Below are 17,683 nucleotides of genomic sequence, written 5' to 3'. Positions count from 1 at the left end.
GCCACGTGGCGTTAGCATGCATTACATAGAGGTAGAAGGTCGTAAATCTCCGGATCCTCTTGACATAGTGTGCTTGGTAATAAATTGTTACACTGAAAGTAAGAGATTGTAAATATCTGGTACTTCTTCGTAGCTCTCACTGAAGAGACTTTGTTTGCGGCACGTGATGTCTTATTTTTTAAATAAAAGGGCCTTGTTAGCCTTTCTTGGTCGCACATTATGTCTTATTGACTGTGTGCTAGTTGCACATTAGTAGAAAGGCCCTGTTGACCTTTTGTTGGTACTCACAGAGATGCAGTTGCCTTGATTGATCTTGTGATGAGTGCCTAGATATTCAGTCAGCATTATTAACTACTTTCAATTATTGTGCACTTGAGAATGGAACGTATATTGATCATAATGGCTTCACTATATTGACGTAACTGAATAACTAACTTATAGCTGTAAAATATGATGATATAATTACAATGAGCCTACAAGCATGTTGAATACGCACACGAAACTGAAGGCTTGTTCATTCCGTCGCGGCTCTGTTAAGAGATATCGACTGATCCATGGCGGTCCTGCTAAGACAGTCTGTCATACATGCCATGGTGTCTTCACTGAGAATGAATGAGGCTCGTCGAATGCTTCCTTTAAATATCTGCGCGGTAGCTTACTTAGCTGGCAACAATACATAAGTATTGCTATACGAATAATCTTGCATCACGTGCAAAACTAAAGCTCTAGAACTTTCGAGAATTCCAGGAAACCTATGCTTTAAAAGATTAGAGAACTCCAACCGACATTGTACTGCGGAAAATATTGTAGGACACTCGAAATAAGGCTTATAATATTCGAGAATTCGCGGAATCAATGTTTACAATCACGAGAGTTAGAAGGCTTATACTTTGCCGATTTTCAAAGTTTTGGAAAATGCTCCAATTCTGAACACCTACCAAAAGGATATTAAGTAAATAAAATTATTGCTTTATACTGGTAGTTTTGTACTGAGTATCAAATTCAGCGCGCTAATATAAATTGGTATAAAAAATATTATTTTATTACAATATAATGCAATATAAATGTATTGATTGATACAATACTGAGATAGGTTATTTGATTTAACAATATTATTGTGTATTAACGAATATGGTTCTTAATAGCTGAAATAATATTATTTAAGGTGTACATAATGTTGGGCTTTATACAGTTTGTGGATGTACAATTGATAAACATTTCTTATTATTTCTTCCATGTCAGTTGCTCTAGAATTAGATTATGATTTTAAAGATACTAATGAAAATTAAGAAGGAAAATAATACAGTAGCAACTATGAAAGTATTAAATGCGCAATGAAACCAGAATGGAGTTTTTACTCACATTTATCATCACTCCAATTTATCCATCCTGAAGAAGCAAACGTTGAAGAAATATATTAAATTGCGTATGATAATGAATGATATATAAATCTAGGTGATATTCATAATGATTACCGAATAGTACATACTGAACATTTATAATTTATTATAAACTTTCTAAATTTAAATTCGATATCTTAAGCACTTAAGTAACTACAACTCAACATTTATTAAAATAAACATTGTTTATAATATATAAAATATATAAAATATTATATAAATAATATTATATGTAAAATAAACATTAAAATATTGTTTAAATAAATATTTTATTTTTTAATTTAAATTTTATATTTAGTATTATATTTATATATGTATAAGAACCATAATTAATTATTCGAGATTGCGAGAATCTTTTCCTATGCTATAAAACATCTGGCAAAACAACATCATTAAATAGTCGTTAAATTTCTGAAAAGTCCTGCCCATAAACATATGACAGTAGTGTCATTGAACATCTGGAAAAACAAGTTGTAAGACTTAGGAAAACCCAACTTATTAGGCAGTTGGAAAGAATCGCTATACCCGTAAAATCTAAAATCTACTGGTATGTACTGCCCCCCCCCCTTGTTAGAAGACCGTCATGCGACCGCCAGAGGTGCCTCGAGGCCAACGAGATCGAGAGTTCTTCTTGGTGTGAAGACCAAGAGAAGACTAAGCTTCATAATTGAAGACGATTCCGCGAAAAGCACTGCCCTCGCCTTGTAAGTCGCAAGGTCTCTGATGGGCACTAAAAAAGGGAAGGGATCCCAAATGGACACCATGGCCAGTGAATGTATTTAAGAGAGACATTCATAAGATTTAAACACTCTCTGTAAAGTCCTTATTGAAATAGGAAGTGGCAAGTCTCTCAACGAAGTCTGAAGACACACTTTTGTTAAAATCTTCATAGAAAAGGAAGTGGCAAGTTCCCTTATCGGAGTCCGAAAACAAGTACCTGTGAAGTCCTCATTGAAGAAGGAAGTCCGTCAACTGACTCCAAGATTAGTTTTCGTTTGTAGTATCATCTATTTTAGGCATCATAGCCATCATCTCAATTTTAAGGTTCTTCGGGAGCCAAGTCATCAAGCATACTTAAAGGATTAAGCACATCTTACAGGTACATGCTACATTATCTTAATTAATTCTACTGTCTGTATTTAAGAAGCTCAGTAGTGCCCACGCGTACGAATAAACATCTGTAAGCCAACGCGCCATTCAGCGCCTACTTGACGATATAACCTCTGTCCTAGTTCGAGTCCTACACTCACGAGGCCAATCTTCGCGCCATTTGCGCTCATAGCAGAAACAATACGGGGCCCTACTCGAAGAAGTGGTAAGAGTTTTACAACCTCTCACTTTCAAGGGAATAGCACCAGTATACTACGTCGAGAGAAGCAAATATTACAACCCCTACCTCTGGTTAAAGGGCGCATGCTAAACCCAAGCGTGGTCTGCCGAGAAACAAGAGTTCATCTATTGATAACAGTAACAAGAATCATTACTGTATCTGGAGATTAACGAAAGAAACAGCATAACAAACAGATGTATTAATATTCAATTTACTACTAATCTCTTCCACTTGCTCGCACATCTCTACTACATAATATCTCAAGGTCTCTGAGTCGTTTATATAAACAATTTTGGTCCTTCGAACCGGACTTGATAAAACTAGCCAGATCTTCGGACACATTTTGTACATTAATAAACATCTTAAATGTACAAAGTTGAAATATAGCTAGATACACTTATTTTTAGTCAGTAAACGAATCCTTTTTATATGTCAGAAATTTTGTAAATATATACATAACCTCTTTAAGTTGCATACTTTTTAGTTGCTTTGTACCATGTGCATAGTTACTGCTCTCATTTATAAGCTCCATACTGTATAGTAAAAACTGATAAATAAAATATAATTTCGTAAAAGTATCGTTTTTATAAATTTTACTGACGTGCTTCAGACATTAATAAAATTTTTTTACTATATATTCCTTAATATTGTATTTAAAATCAATCGTGTTTGTAAACTTATAATGGTTTAAGTCAAGAGAATTAAAATATCTAGATATTTTAGTTTTTCTTTTTTTTCTTTTAGTATTTTAACTTTTATTTTTAGATTTCAAAAGTAGGATAGTGTATTTTTTAGATGCGAAACCTAACAATATTTAAAAGCTCATTTTAATGATCACATAATATCAATTATATATTTTTAATCTTATATTTCAGTTCTTTTTAGTTACATTCTATTAAAATTATATTATTGTTAATGTAGACTAGAATTTTGTAGTTTATTATTTATATAGAACTGAAATAATCTTAAAAGTATGTCAACTTAAGAGCCTTTTCATCTTTAAAATATCACTTTACCAAGTTGCTTAATGATTTTTCTTTATATTTTCTTCAGTTTTTATACAATAAAGATAACTAAACTAAATAATGGAGATATTCTAATACAGAAACCATTCACCTTAAAATATTTAGAAATTCTTTGAATTGTATTAAATCTATTTGCAAATTGCAAATTAAACGTCCAATAATACCTATGAATGCTTCGTGTATTTATGTCTTTTTTAAATTAATAGACTCTTATTGAATCGCATCTACTTGTAAATACTACAGAAAATATTTTCATATAATTTTTTCTTTGGATCTATCTAATAAAATAATATTACTGTTTTTATATCAAATATATTTTATAAAAACACTGTTATTCGAGTGATAACATCAAAATAATAATTTGACTTCAATATAAATTAACTAAATAAATTATCTAATTAGTAGGTAACTGTTATTTTCGCTAACAGTCGCGATAATCTTTTACAAAGAATGTAATAATTACACATAGGAATTACCCTACATTTGTAATTATTTATAATAAATAAAACCAAGTCGAGGAATAACAAAAAAATTAGTTTTAATTATACTGAAAATATTTTATTGTAATAAAAAATATTAATAAGAATAACTTTAAATGAATATTATATAATAAAATAATATTTAAAAAAGGAAGTATTCAAACAATTAATTTTAAAACTTTACAACTAGAAATTCTGTATAATTTTTTAACTCTATATTCCTTTTTATTACCTAAATAAATTAATATGCATAAAAAAATTGGAAATACTTATGATAATATATTGTTATTTTTATAGCAAACTATTATTTTAAATTAATTTTTAGAAAATGAAAAACGAAAGACAACTTAATATATTATTAAAATTAATATTGAAAAATTAATACACTATATATATACGCGTGTGAATGCAATTACCCATGAACACGTACATTTATTTGTAAATAAAAATATAAACATTTGCTATATTTTTAATATTTAGATATTAACAAATATCTATTTAAATAAATACTCTATTACTAATAATAAATAATATACAATTACGATAAATTATTTCACTAATTTATTTTTTATTGTTATTTTATCACAAAAAAAGATCAATTTATATAAAGTAGTAAAATATGTTTTAGATTCTCCATTACGATTAAGTTTTTATTTCATTTTGATTCTGTTACTTTATTGTTGTCGAAATTAAAAAGAGCTCACAGACAATCACCAATTAGATTATATTGTCAGTGCGCATAATATATTAAACACATCATTACTATTTTTATACCGTGTCCTCATTCAATACTTCATACAATATGTTTGTTTTTTATTATTGAAAATCTAATGTGTTAATTTTTAAATTTTTAAATTAAGATATTATTTTTAATTTTCTTTAAAAGTATAATTATTCAAAAATAACTTAAGATTATAATGCAATTTAAAATATAATAAGTTACATAATTCACTGAAGAAAAGTATTCAAATTAAAATGTGCATTCAAATATTTGTGTTTCAAATATTTGAAATCTACAATTCTCCATTTTTTGTACATATTAATACGAATATTAATAATAGTTAATTTTTTAATTATAGATATTTGCATAAGATTATGTATCTTGTAATATTATATTTTATATTCTAGAATTTTTAGGTTAATAGTTAAACTAAAAATTCACTACTCTATATAGTTAAAAGATTAAGTAAATATATAATAGATTATAAAAATTTTCTATATAGTTTTACATATTTTTAAAATAAAATATTTTAAATTATTTAAATTTGTAATTAAAAATATAACTTGTTTTTCAAATTTTTGTTTCATTGCAGTATAGTTTACCATATTATTATTAAAAAAATTATTTGATAGATTAATTTTAATATATGTGATTATGGCTATTTTATATCATATCTCTAAATATTTAAGAAGATTTATAAAGGCTCATACAGTAAATTACATGTACACAAATGGTATTCTATTCATTCTAATTCTATTGTATACCAAATTTTTATATTTGATTACAAATAATAAAACTTAAAATATAATTCTAGTTTTAAGAATTTAATCATTATAATTGTTAACAATGTCTTATAAGTAAAAACATAATAAAATTTCTTTATAATCAGTTAATTGTTATTTATATTAAATATTATTTCAATGATTTCAAGAATCATTAAAAATAGTTATCAGTAATAGTATAGTATCAAGAATAGTTAATTAAAGAACAATTTTGTTTTAATTAAGTTAAAATGTTAAAAATTAATTCTATATTTACTTTAAACAATTTTTTTTAATAATATGGATGCCAATTTCATAATTACTAAATTAATAAATATTCAAAAATTGAGTATGTAAATTTTATTTGTATATATACAGGTATTCCAAAAGTTTGTACTATTAAAGAGATGTCTTGTATTCAGAATAAAAATAACATCATATGGATTGATATGGAGGTAAACATAATTGTATATAGATTATTAACATTTTATTTTATTAACTTATATAGATAATTAACATTTTAACTGAAATATATCATTCTTTTTTGTAGTTAACAGGTCTTGAAATAGAAAACGATTGTATTCTTGAAATTGCTTGTTTAGTTACTGATGAAAATTTAAATATTATTAGTGATGAATTTCATAAAATTTTATATCAAGAAGATAGTATATTAGAAAAAATGAATGGATGGTGTAAAATAACCCATTCTGAAGTACAAATTACATTTACTACACTTATTATATTATATATTCTATTTTAATTTTTATATTAATATATTTTAGTCAGGTCTTACAAAAGCTTCACAAAAAAGCAATGAAAATGAGGATTCTGTGGATAAAAGTCTTTTAAATTTCATGATGCAATATGTACCAGCAAAAAAATGTCCTTTGGCAGGAAATTCAATTTACATAGATCGATTATTTCTCCAAAAATACTTAAAAGAATCAAATAATTATTTACATTACAGAAATATTGATGTATCATCAATAAAAGAAGTTGTGAGGTATATATTAATATTATTTTTGTTTTAAATATTATTTTAAATTCTTCATTTATTATTAGATATTAATATTAGATAAATTTAATTCATAAATTTTTTGTTTTAGACGTTGGAATCCTGAAATTTATAGTTTAGCTCCTAAGAAAACGCATAGTCATAAAGCAATGAATGATATTAAAGAAACTATAGAAGAACTTATATTTTATAGAAAGAATATTTTTAATATTAATAGTAATTGATTTTAAAATCAATATTATGAATTAAAATTATACTATGTTAAACCTTATTGTAAAGATAAATAAAAATGTTCATATTCTACAATGTAATGTAATTAAAAATTAAAAATTATACCTCTATATTATAAAAGTATGTTAGTAATGTAAAAAATATACTAAAAAATATTCATTGTATTAAAATTATCATTAAGTGTAATTGTAGAAAAGGAACATCACAAATCTAGTTTTTATGTTGTTATAGTTTGAAAGAATGATTTATGATGTTGACTATAGTATTTATAATAGTTATATAATTTCTATTTCTACAGTTATATTTAATGTAATTATGATGTAAATGAATTAATAAGTCTAATTCTACTAACACATAGTTATTTTTATGAGTAATGTATTGAATGAAAGATATCAAATAACAGGATTAATTTTATTAACTTCTTAATATAAGCTTGTGACATTACAAAACTAGTTTAAAATATAATAAAATTTGTTCCTTGCTGAAATCATTTTCCATATTTATTTTTATTTATTTTATTGTCTATATATTCACAAAAACATAATTGATTAAAAATATAAATGACAAATTTTTTTATCATCTATTTTTTTGCATTCTATCCTTTTAACTATCAACACAGCAAATATTTTTTATTAAAATCATAATGTATGCTACCTTTAATAATTTTGTTTTTTTTATTTTTATATATATAGCAAATTTTATTGCATGATGGAATATAAGAAAATCTGCAGAAAAGAGAATATTGAAAAAAACATACATAAAAATAAGTATTGCTAAACTTATGCACAAGAAGATATTAAAAATATACTTGAGATTAAAATTCAATGATCAGGATTAAGTAATTACGTAACTTATTCGCATTCAGTTGTTTATTTATGAGGCTCTCAAATACATGTTCTAGTTAAACACTATACACGAACTTTTTGCTTTGTTATGCCCTTGAAACTAAACTGATGCATATATTTAAATTCTAATTTTTTTTATAATAATTGCTTTTAAGCTTTTTCTGGATGAGGTCTAAATAAAAGATTTAAATGAAGAGAACTAAATTAAAATTAAATAGGGAGTGTAGTGGATTTTTTTAGCATATGCATTAAATATCTGTTTAGTAGCTCTTTTACAAGCTTGAAATTTCAAGAAGTTCTACAGGATACCTAAACAAGTATTAATAACAGTATACATTTTTTCATTTATGAATAATGGCAGACCTAAAATAATTTACTTATTTTAAGTTTATCCTTAGAAATATACATATTCTATATATTTCTTGATAAAAAGTCATTAAACTTATTATTTTAATATTTCAGTTATTAATATTTGTATTTATAATTAAGTATGTTTTAATTATAGCTTTTTCTATTATAATAAAATAAATAATATTTTTACATATGCTTTTTCAAATGTGGTGTTTAATCAAAAACCTATTCATATAAATATTTTTCCACACATATAGGTGGGTATGCATATGCGGGGGTATAAATAACGAAATAGATGTACTAAAGTTTCAATATTGATAGTCAATTTACATTTATTTCGGCTTCGATAATACATATATTCAAAAGATGCGCCACCAAATTTAATGAATTTAAATGCAATTGCTTCTTTGTTTTTAGAGAGAGTATTGATGTAAGATAACTCGAATCGCAATAACTTAAAATATAATTTTATGTAAAAGCTAATTTCTCATTGTACTTTTCCATAAAATGTTTAAGGTTTTTGCTACTAAATTCACATAACATTTTGATATCTACTAGTTTACAGGAATCTACCTAGAAGTTATATACCTGTATTAGATATTCATCGAAATTCATTGAAGATTGTACTGTATTAATGGGAGATTTGTAGTTTTATGACACAGAGTAATAAACGTTTTAAAGTATGCAGTTAAATTCTTAAATCATTAAAACGCGAAAAGCAGATGCCTAATAAATAACAGAGCGTATACGTGTGTATGTGTATATATATATATATATATATATTATGCGTAATAAGTAATATGTAGTGATATGATAGAGTTAAAGGTGTGATTGTACCAGATTTTCATTATATAAATTAGGTTAAAAAAAGATTATATATCAGAACTGAATTTCAATCGTAATATATTTATTAATAATTTGTTACCGAACAATTCAGATTTCTAATTTGAAGCCCAAAGTTATGCTTAAATTTATTTGGAAGGTTTGACCTAATTCTTATAAAATCATGGTAGTGGAACGTAGGAAATGCAAGAAACGCAAAGACGTAAGTGTAAAGATTTATTAATCGGCATATCAGGTCTTCGTAACTAGCATTATAAATGTTTGTTACACAGTAACTGACTTTTTTTCATTATTTTCTATTAGAAGTTAGAAATAGTATATGTTCTGCGTTTAAATTAATTATTTTTACTATCACCTAATAGAATTCTTTATAACAAAATTTTCTTTTATATTAAACTTTTTTTTACTATATGAAGTATTAATATGACAAATCAACTTTGCCAAATTAGATTTAATGTTTCTTTATTTTTTACAATAATATACCTATTTTATGAAATATAAAAAATTAAATAGAGTTCTATAATTCATATAAAAGAATTAAATGATAAATTATTGCTGTAGTAAATGAATACTTTTAATATAAAGAATTCTTTATATTAATTATATATGTTCAATTTATGATAATTAAATTAATTACTTTAATCAATTCAATATAACCAAATTTTATTTACATATTTATAGGATGCATTTGATGGATCAACTGTTACTGATAAACCATCTAAAGAAGAATATAATATAGCTAAATGGATTCGTAGTAATGTACGATCCAAGAAAACTAAATTTGATAGAAATCATATTGTTGAGTACTTCACAGGTACTAGAGCAGTCGATGCCCTTTTAGAAAATTCACCGTGGAACAAAACAATATTTGAGTCAAGACAACATGTTGTTAATTTTTTAGATACCATGCTAAGACATAAATTTTTTCACAGAGCAAAAAAAATTGTTATTACTGAAGATGAACTCATTAGAATAAAAGGTATTAAAAAAAAGAACAAAGATTCAAAAGATTTTAAAGAAGAAAAAAAGATAGAAAGAGAGAAATATAAAGAAAAGAACAAAGATGAAAATAATTATTTACAAGAAGATAAAAGGGAAGATGATGAAAAACAAGAAAAAAGGAAAGATATGAAGAAAAAACCAAAGGTAATTTAAATTAAATACATAATTTTATAAATTAAATATTAAATGGTAATAAATATTGAAAACTTTAATTATTTTCAGGTTCGATTAGAAATGCATATGGATCAATATTTTGTAGATTGCAACGATGCATATGTTTGGATTTATGAACCAATTCCAGTATATTATTGGTTTTTTGGTGCTTTATTAGTATTAGGAGCAATTGGTATTTGTCTTTTTCCTTTGTGGCCCTTGACAGTACGTCATGGAGTTTGGTACTTAAGTATAGCTGCAGCAGGATTTCTTATTTTTATACTATCATTAATTGTTATAAGATCAATAGTCTTCTGTCTCTTATGGGTACTAACAGTAGGTAGACATCATCTTTGGCTTCTTCCAAATTTAGTTGAAGATGTTGGTTTTTTTGCATCATTTTGGCCATTATATCATGTATGTGATAAATTTTTAATATAAAAATTACACATGCATTCACAGATACACACACAAATACATAATTTTTAATTTATTTTAGTACGAGTATATAGATTCCACTATTAAAAATAAAAAGTCTTTGGAAAAGAAAAAATGCAAGAAGAATAAAGATAAAGATTCAGATGTAGAAGATTGTATCAATACATATATGTTAGTTAATTTTTAATATATTGTTTTAAATATATTTTTATTTAAACAGTTAAAATTATTAGAAAACTAATATTTCTATTTAATTACAGAGAGGAAAAATCAGAGTCTTCATCGGAAGCTTCAAAACCTAATTCTCCATTATTAAGAGTATCAGCTAGCAATGATAAAAATGAAATATTGGATGGGCATGAAGCAAGTGAAGAAGACTCTGAAAGTGATAAATCAAATACTGGTGGTGACTTTGAAATGTTGTGAGACTGATGTTTCTTGTAAGAAAATTAATTATATATCAAATCGATTTATTTATAAGTTTCTGTTAGTTTTTTCATCTACCCTTCTTAAAATGAATAATATTACTATTGAGCATATACATAATCGATTTAATAACTAGTTTAAAATTATATTTTATTTCTGTGTAAAATGAAAGTTTATATATACTGAAGTCAACAACATAGCATCATGATTATTAAAAATATTAACTAATCAGAATTGTTATTTTGAATTTTTTAGTATTAATGTAATATACAACTATGTTCAATTGCTAGATTATCTGAACATTTGAAAAATACTTGAGTTTATAGCATTAATAATTATTTTTATATAGAAATCATAAAATAAAGTTTTTAATTTTATCATAAATGTGTAAGCTCCTTTTTTGATAATGCAATTCAGTATCATGTATATGAAAAAATAGTTTTAACAGAAAATTAATTTTATTTACACATCAATGGCAAAATGTATTATTTACTTTTAATAACCATTTTTCTTATAAGTAATGAAATATTAGTTGAAACCAAGCCATTTGTATATTTATATTTGTTGATATATAAATAAATTCAATGTTTCCTTCAATTGGATATATAATTTATTAGAAAGCTATTAAATTATTAATAGAAAAATATATTGGGCAAAAGTTTTTTTAATATTTTTTCAACACAATCTAACAATTTAATTAAAGAAGTAATACTTAAATTTAATTTATTTAACTAAAATGATTTTACTTCAATTAAATTGAATTCTTTAAAATGTTGAAATAAATATTAAATATTATACTTTTATATTCACTTATAATTATATCAATTAGTGTATGAAATAGATTCAATCAGTCAGAGCTTATCAATAATCTAATTTTATGGATACTGAAATGGATAAAAATAAATAAGATTGAACATAATTTTCTTCTAGATTAAGAATTTGTGGTGCAATTCTTAGAGTGTAAATAGTTTTCAAATCAACATAACTCCCTATTATGTTGCTGTGATTATTTACAAATTTCTTTATTATTTCAAGAAAAATTATTATCTACTTCCATATTAATTTGTATTTATTTCTTATTATTTGATTAATTTCCATAGTAATTATTACAATAGAGTTGAGGTATAATATAAATTTTTTTAATAAAAATGATTTTAATCTATGTAATGATCAAAATAATTTTTGATATATCGTATTTAATTTAAAAAAAAAGATAACATTTTTCAAAGTTTTATGTATTTTATTTTTTGTCGATTAATCTTTTTTCAGCTTTTCTGTTTCCAAAAATTAAATTTACTAGATATGTATTTTTCTGCTAATTTTACTATTGATTATGATTTTATATGTATATATAATTTTTTTCTTTATAATTTTATTACATTTTATATTAACATATAGTCATATATTTCATTTTTTATTCTTTGAATAGGAGTATCTCAATTAAATATATGTATATTTATGAATTAAACTATTATTTATTATATCTTTAAAATGATATTATTTAAATAATATGCATCGTTTTAAATTATATCTTTGTACATTAGTATTACAAATTTTAAAATCAGTGTCATTATTTTATTTAAAATTATTAAACAAACTCATTATTTGCATATACTTACAATTGACATTTTCTTTGTACAACCTGTTGCATATCCTTGTACAACAGGTCTCTGCATTGAATAGAAAGAATAGGTTGATGAGAGATAACTCTAATGATGAATTTTTACTAATGTATTTGATTTTTGTAAGATAAATTAAGACATTAAATATTAAATTATATACAAAATTAATAACTACAATTCATTCAATTAATATTCAATAAATCAATAGTAGATAGTATATAATAGGTAAATATATTTTTTTGATAAAAATTATAAAATAAATGAATTATTTCCATTTTTACTTTTTTAAATTAAAAGATTCTAATTTTATATCTTTAAAATAATATAATTATATTAATACAAATTGTTTAGAATGGGCATTCTTTTAAAGAAACATTGTTCTAGCTGTAAATATACTAGTATCGAGATATTGATACTACGAAAAAAATGAATTTAGAAGAATTTGTAACAAATATTATAAAAGTATATTTAAATCCAATTGATTGTTAGTACAATTTTTTATAAACTTTCTAAATGTTTACATTTATTAAATTTGTACAAAATGTTTCCAATGTTCCAGCTCGTTTTACCAAGACCGGTTCGAGGGATTCAAATTGATGCCGTTGACAACTCAGAGACCAGGGGATGTTGTGTAATAGCGATGTAAGGTCAAGTGGAAGGGATAGTATAATAAAGTCAGTGATAATACATCTGGTTGTTATGCTGTTTATTCTGTTAATTTCCAATTACAGGAATGACTAGTATTACTGTTATCAATTTTGAACTGTTGTTGGGTATATTACGCTGCGGTTGCAAGCGTACACTTCCTATAATAAACTGCGTGTTGTTTCTGCTATGAGCACTGAATGACGCGAAGATTGGCTTGTCGATTGCTCTCCTTATGCATGGGCGCGTTCTTTGTTGAGGTTATGGTCGACAATGAGGGCGCTAAACGCGCGGAGGTTGTTCTAATTCTCTCGGGGCGTGTTGGTCCTTAAGAAATAAGAAGTCTCTTACCTCTTTAGAGAAAATGCCACGTATTGCGGCTGCTAGTAAGCGTTGAGTGGCGCGAAGATTGGATTTATGAGATGAGGTTAGGTCGGCAAGGTGGGCGTGAAGTGGCACGAAGACTTGGCGACACGTGCTGTTCCTCTGACGCAGTGGTTTCTTCTGTGAGAAGGCCTCAATCCTTTATGCTTGTTCTAAGCACTGAATGGCACGAAGCTCGGCTTCATGGGCGGCGGACTCGAGTTAAGATGAGATTAGGTCGGCAAGATGGGCAAATAACTCGAAGACTAGACCATACGTACTGTTCTTCTTACACACGGCGTCTCCTTTGTTTAACCTCGATGACCGGGCTCCTTTTATTCCGAATCTTAGATGTTGGTTATAATAATTGAGTAGTTGATACCACTTACGAAGACTAATCGTAGACTCAGTCGAGGGACTTTCCGCTTACTACTTTGACGAGGACTACAATTGGTACTTATCTTCGGACTACGATAAGTGAATTTTTACGTCTCCTTTCTTGGAGGACGTGTTACGTACGATCTTGAACTATGCATAGGAATCCTTACTTCCTAATTGGGTAAGAACTGTATCGAGAGTAATTAAATCTTGAAGTTGTTTCTCTTAAATACATTACTGACAATGGTTTTCACTTGCGGTCCCTTCCCTGTTTTCGTGTCCAATCAGAGCGCGGTTTTTGGGTAGCATGAGTTAGCATGCACGCCTCTTTTCCCACTTCCAAAGAATTTAGGCTTTGGCGATGATAACATCGAAAAAGTGACTTCGGTGGCAATTGGGACGCTCGCCCCTCTCTTGGACTTAGTGACGTGGGGAGTTCTTGGTCAAGCGTCGTCGCTTTGCTCGTGCGAGAAGCAATATTCGGCGTACTTCACAATAATTTATGCATTGTCTCTTGACACTAGGTGGGCACGTGTGCCGAGGATTGCTCGTTCTCTCACGTGCAGGGTTTTAGGTTGCAATGAATATTTTGGAAATTTTTTATACTCGATAGTTTTCGTATATCTGACACTTTTAGAATGTTCTAGCATAAACAGACTCGTCGCTTTCTTGCCAGTAAGTGAGTTTGAACTGCGAAAATAAATCGAAATGTCTATTCACGAGTGTTTTCCAGATGTACTGACATTTTCAAGCCTCTAACGACCGTGGGTATTTTAATGCAAGGAAAAGATTCTCGCAATCTCGAACAAAATTGTATAAATAAAATGCTGCATTAAACATTTTATTTATTTTAGCCTAGTGAGGCACGTTTTATTCTTAACTTAAATTGTTTTTTTAACCAAAATAACCTATTAACAGTAGTATATCTTGAAAATCGTCAAAAAAAGGATATTGAAAGTATTGTTATTGATAGTACACTTTATATTTAGTTTTATAATAAATCATTATAAAACTAAATATTTAAAGATTAACAACAATTATTAATTATTTATTCATTTGATATGTAAATAAACATAAGTAAAAGTAATAAATGACTTACTGTTATTATTTATTACCTTTAGTCCAATAATCATGTTTTTCGAATTTAAATCTAAAAAATATTTTCCACGTTTTCTACAAAATACTATACTATAAATCCATTATTATACAATTAACAAAATTACTTAACAAATAATAAATTTGAATGAAATACATATGCAATGTATACAAATTATATATTGATACTAATAATAATAATTTTACATATAATACAATTCTTGGATTATAATAACTTACGTGCGATTCATAACACAATTGTCTATTATTATGAAAGGACATAAGTAGAAGGCCTGTAAATTTCGATAGAACATCGTTTATTTAATTTTATTGACAATTATACTATTATTGTTCTAAATTCACTTCTCAAGGGAGTGAGTAAATTATGTTCTATCACAATGATGTAGTTGTTCCTTGGTGATGGTGACGATGTCGTCGATGATGTTATAGGGATCAGCAGTGGATTTTGTATATTTCTTAAAAGGGGATATAGCTTGGCTCGAGGTCTCTGCTAATGTTGCAAGGATTAGTAGGGAGAGCTGACCATACTCATAAAGGGAGTATGGGATTATTTGTGGTCTGTGCTAATTTTGGGAGGATTAGTAGGAAGAGCCAACCATACTCATAACGGGAGTATGGAATTATTTTGGTGATAGTTAATCTCAATAAAAACTGCTGGTATACTTTCGTGTGAAGGAGGGTCCGATACCATGCTTCGTGTGGTTAACTATTTCCTTGTATTGCAGTCAGCCCTTGACTGGTTGTTATCCGTTGCACACTGGAGAATTGAACGCGTGTTCCTTGCAATGGCTGCACTGAGTGAGCGTAGGTTGTGTAACTTTCTCTCTGCTGTAGACTCGAGCTTAATAGCGTGGCTAGGGCATAGATAACTTACTAGGATGAATAACTGACACAGTGTAATGAGTAACTGCTGAGTGATAACTACCACGAGTCTTGAAGCGCGCTTCCTTAAATATCTATGCGGCAGCTACAACAAGCTGGCAACAATGCTTAGACACTGCTATGCGGAAACTAGCCGGCTTGCGGAACGTTCGAGAATCGAAGTTCGGGCTATTCGAGAAATCGGCGAAAGCGAGGCTTTGGAAGATTCGAGAATTCAATCGACGTTGCTATGCGAAGGCTAAGCAGCCTTGCAGAACGTTCGAAAATCTAAGCTTTAGGCTATATTCGAGAATTTTACTTGTTAAATGTTTACAAAATTTGAGGACTAGAAGGCTTATACAATTCTGAAAAAATGCTTCAATTCTGAATAGTATGAAAAATAACGAATTTTTTAAATATATTTTTATACTCAATTGTTAATGCATAGGATTCATTGTGTATTATATGGGATTGTAAATTTGTATAAATTTTGAGAACCATTCAAAGTTAATATATTTTAGTAACATTTAATGTGATATATGATATTTTATATAAATAAGTATCTATGAAATCCTCCTTACACATTAACATACTAGGGTTGAAAAATTCACACGCTAATTTTTGTATATTTTTTCATTTGAATTCTGGGAATGCTACTGTCACAACACTATATTATGATTATCATTCAGATTATATGAAGATTTAGCTTAAAACAGTTTTAAACTGCTTAAATAATAAATATATAATCTAATATCAATAGATTATTTATTATATTTTTGTAATATTAATTGCTTCAACAGCATTTGTAAAATTATATACAATTATAAAAAGTATACATTCATTAAATTTATTTAAAGTATAAACATTAAAAAAGTATTCTATAAAATTTTGATACGTGTCTTTTGTGGTTAATCAAGGCTTTTTAAAAGAATTTTGTTATGTTTCTTTAACGAAGAATAATTTTACCAATAAAATTAGAAGTTATTTCATGTTTATAATAAAAGTAATGCAGAATATGAAGATTTGCAACAATTATACGATGTAATCTAAAGATAAAAAGTTAAATATAAGTCTAATTAAAAAATTAATTCGATGATGAAAATATAAAAAATATATTAATTATAATATGATAGTGTAATAATTTATAAGAACATATTTTATTTAAAAACTTGAGATATTTCAAAATAAAATATCTTATAAAGCTTAAAAAATAATTTTTATAAATATTCAGTCCGCGAGTTAAAATATTAATGGTTAATATTTACATACATACTGTTTAGAAATCCAGTCATACAGTGGTCGAAGGACCAGGATGGTTGGATTAGACTATAACGACCAGTTGCTGGTGAAGGAAAGAAGCGCGGGCAAGTGGAAGGGATGGCGTATGTACTCAGTAATTACATACATTTGCTTATCGTGATGTTTATTGCCTTTTATTTTACAAATTACACAATAATAATGATTCTAAGATGGTGTTGAAAATCTGTGAGATCTTAAAGTTGGTGGTAGTTGCCACGTGACGTTAGAATGCAATACATGTAGAGGTAGGAGGTCGTAAATCTCCGGATCCTCTTGACACAGTGTGCTTGGTGGTAAATTGTTATACTGAAAGTAAGAGGTCGTAAATATCTATTACGTCTTCGTGTAATGCCATGCGATGGTAACGTATATGAGAGGT

General features: G+C 26.8%; 2 protein-coding genes across 3 annotated transcripts; both read left to right on the top strand.

Moving 5' to 3' along the window:
* The first annotated feature begins 5,391 nt into the window (after positions 1–5,391).
* On the top strand, positions 5,392–6,959 carry LOC105366516 (oligoribonuclease, mitochondrial). Of its 2 annotated transcripts, none has more exons than XM_011504981.1 (5): positions 5,392–5,420; positions 6,095–6,171; positions 6,267–6,428; positions 6,499–6,719; positions 6,823–6,959. In XM_011504981.1, exons 2-5 carry the CDS (start codon positions 6,124–6,126, stop codon positions 6,953–6,955), a joined length of 564 nt encoding a protein of 187 aa, XP_011503283.1. In that variant the 5' UTR covers positions 5,392–5,420; positions 6,095–6,123; the 3' UTR covers positions 6,956–6,959. The 2 variants fall into 2 exon arrangements, with proteins under 2 accessions (XP_011503283.1, XP_011503281.1); XM_011504979.1 differs by lacking the exon at positions 5,392–5,420 and adding an exon at positions 5,594–5,688.
* A 1,991-nt stretch (positions 6,960–8,950) lies between these two features.
* Positions 8,951–13,331, top strand: Trp1 (translocation protein 1). Its single transcript, XM_011504978.1, has 6 exons — positions 8,951–9,203; positions 9,683–10,147; positions 10,226–10,573; positions 10,656–10,765; positions 10,855–11,034; positions 13,202–13,331. The coding sequence occupies exons 1-5, from the start codon at positions 9,165–9,167 to the stop codon at positions 11,018–11,020; spliced, it is 1,128 nt and encodes a 375-aa protein (XP_011503280.1). The 5' UTR covers positions 8,951–9,164; the 3' UTR covers positions 11,021–11,034; positions 13,202–13,331.
* Positions 13,332–17,683: the final 4,352 nt, after the last annotated feature.

Source organism: Ceratosolen solmsi, unplaced genomic scaffold (genome assembly GCF_000503995.2).
Source record: "Ceratosolen solmsi marchali unplaced genomic scaffold, CerSol_1.0 scaffold49, whole genome shotgun sequence".
In the NCBI taxonomy this organism is placed as follows: Eukaryota; Metazoa; Arthropoda; class Insecta; order Hymenoptera; family Agaonidae; genus Ceratosolen; species Ceratosolen solmsi.
The sequence above is the reverse complement of the archived record's forward strand: the minus strand, read 5'-3'. Positions and strand labels throughout refer to the sequence as shown.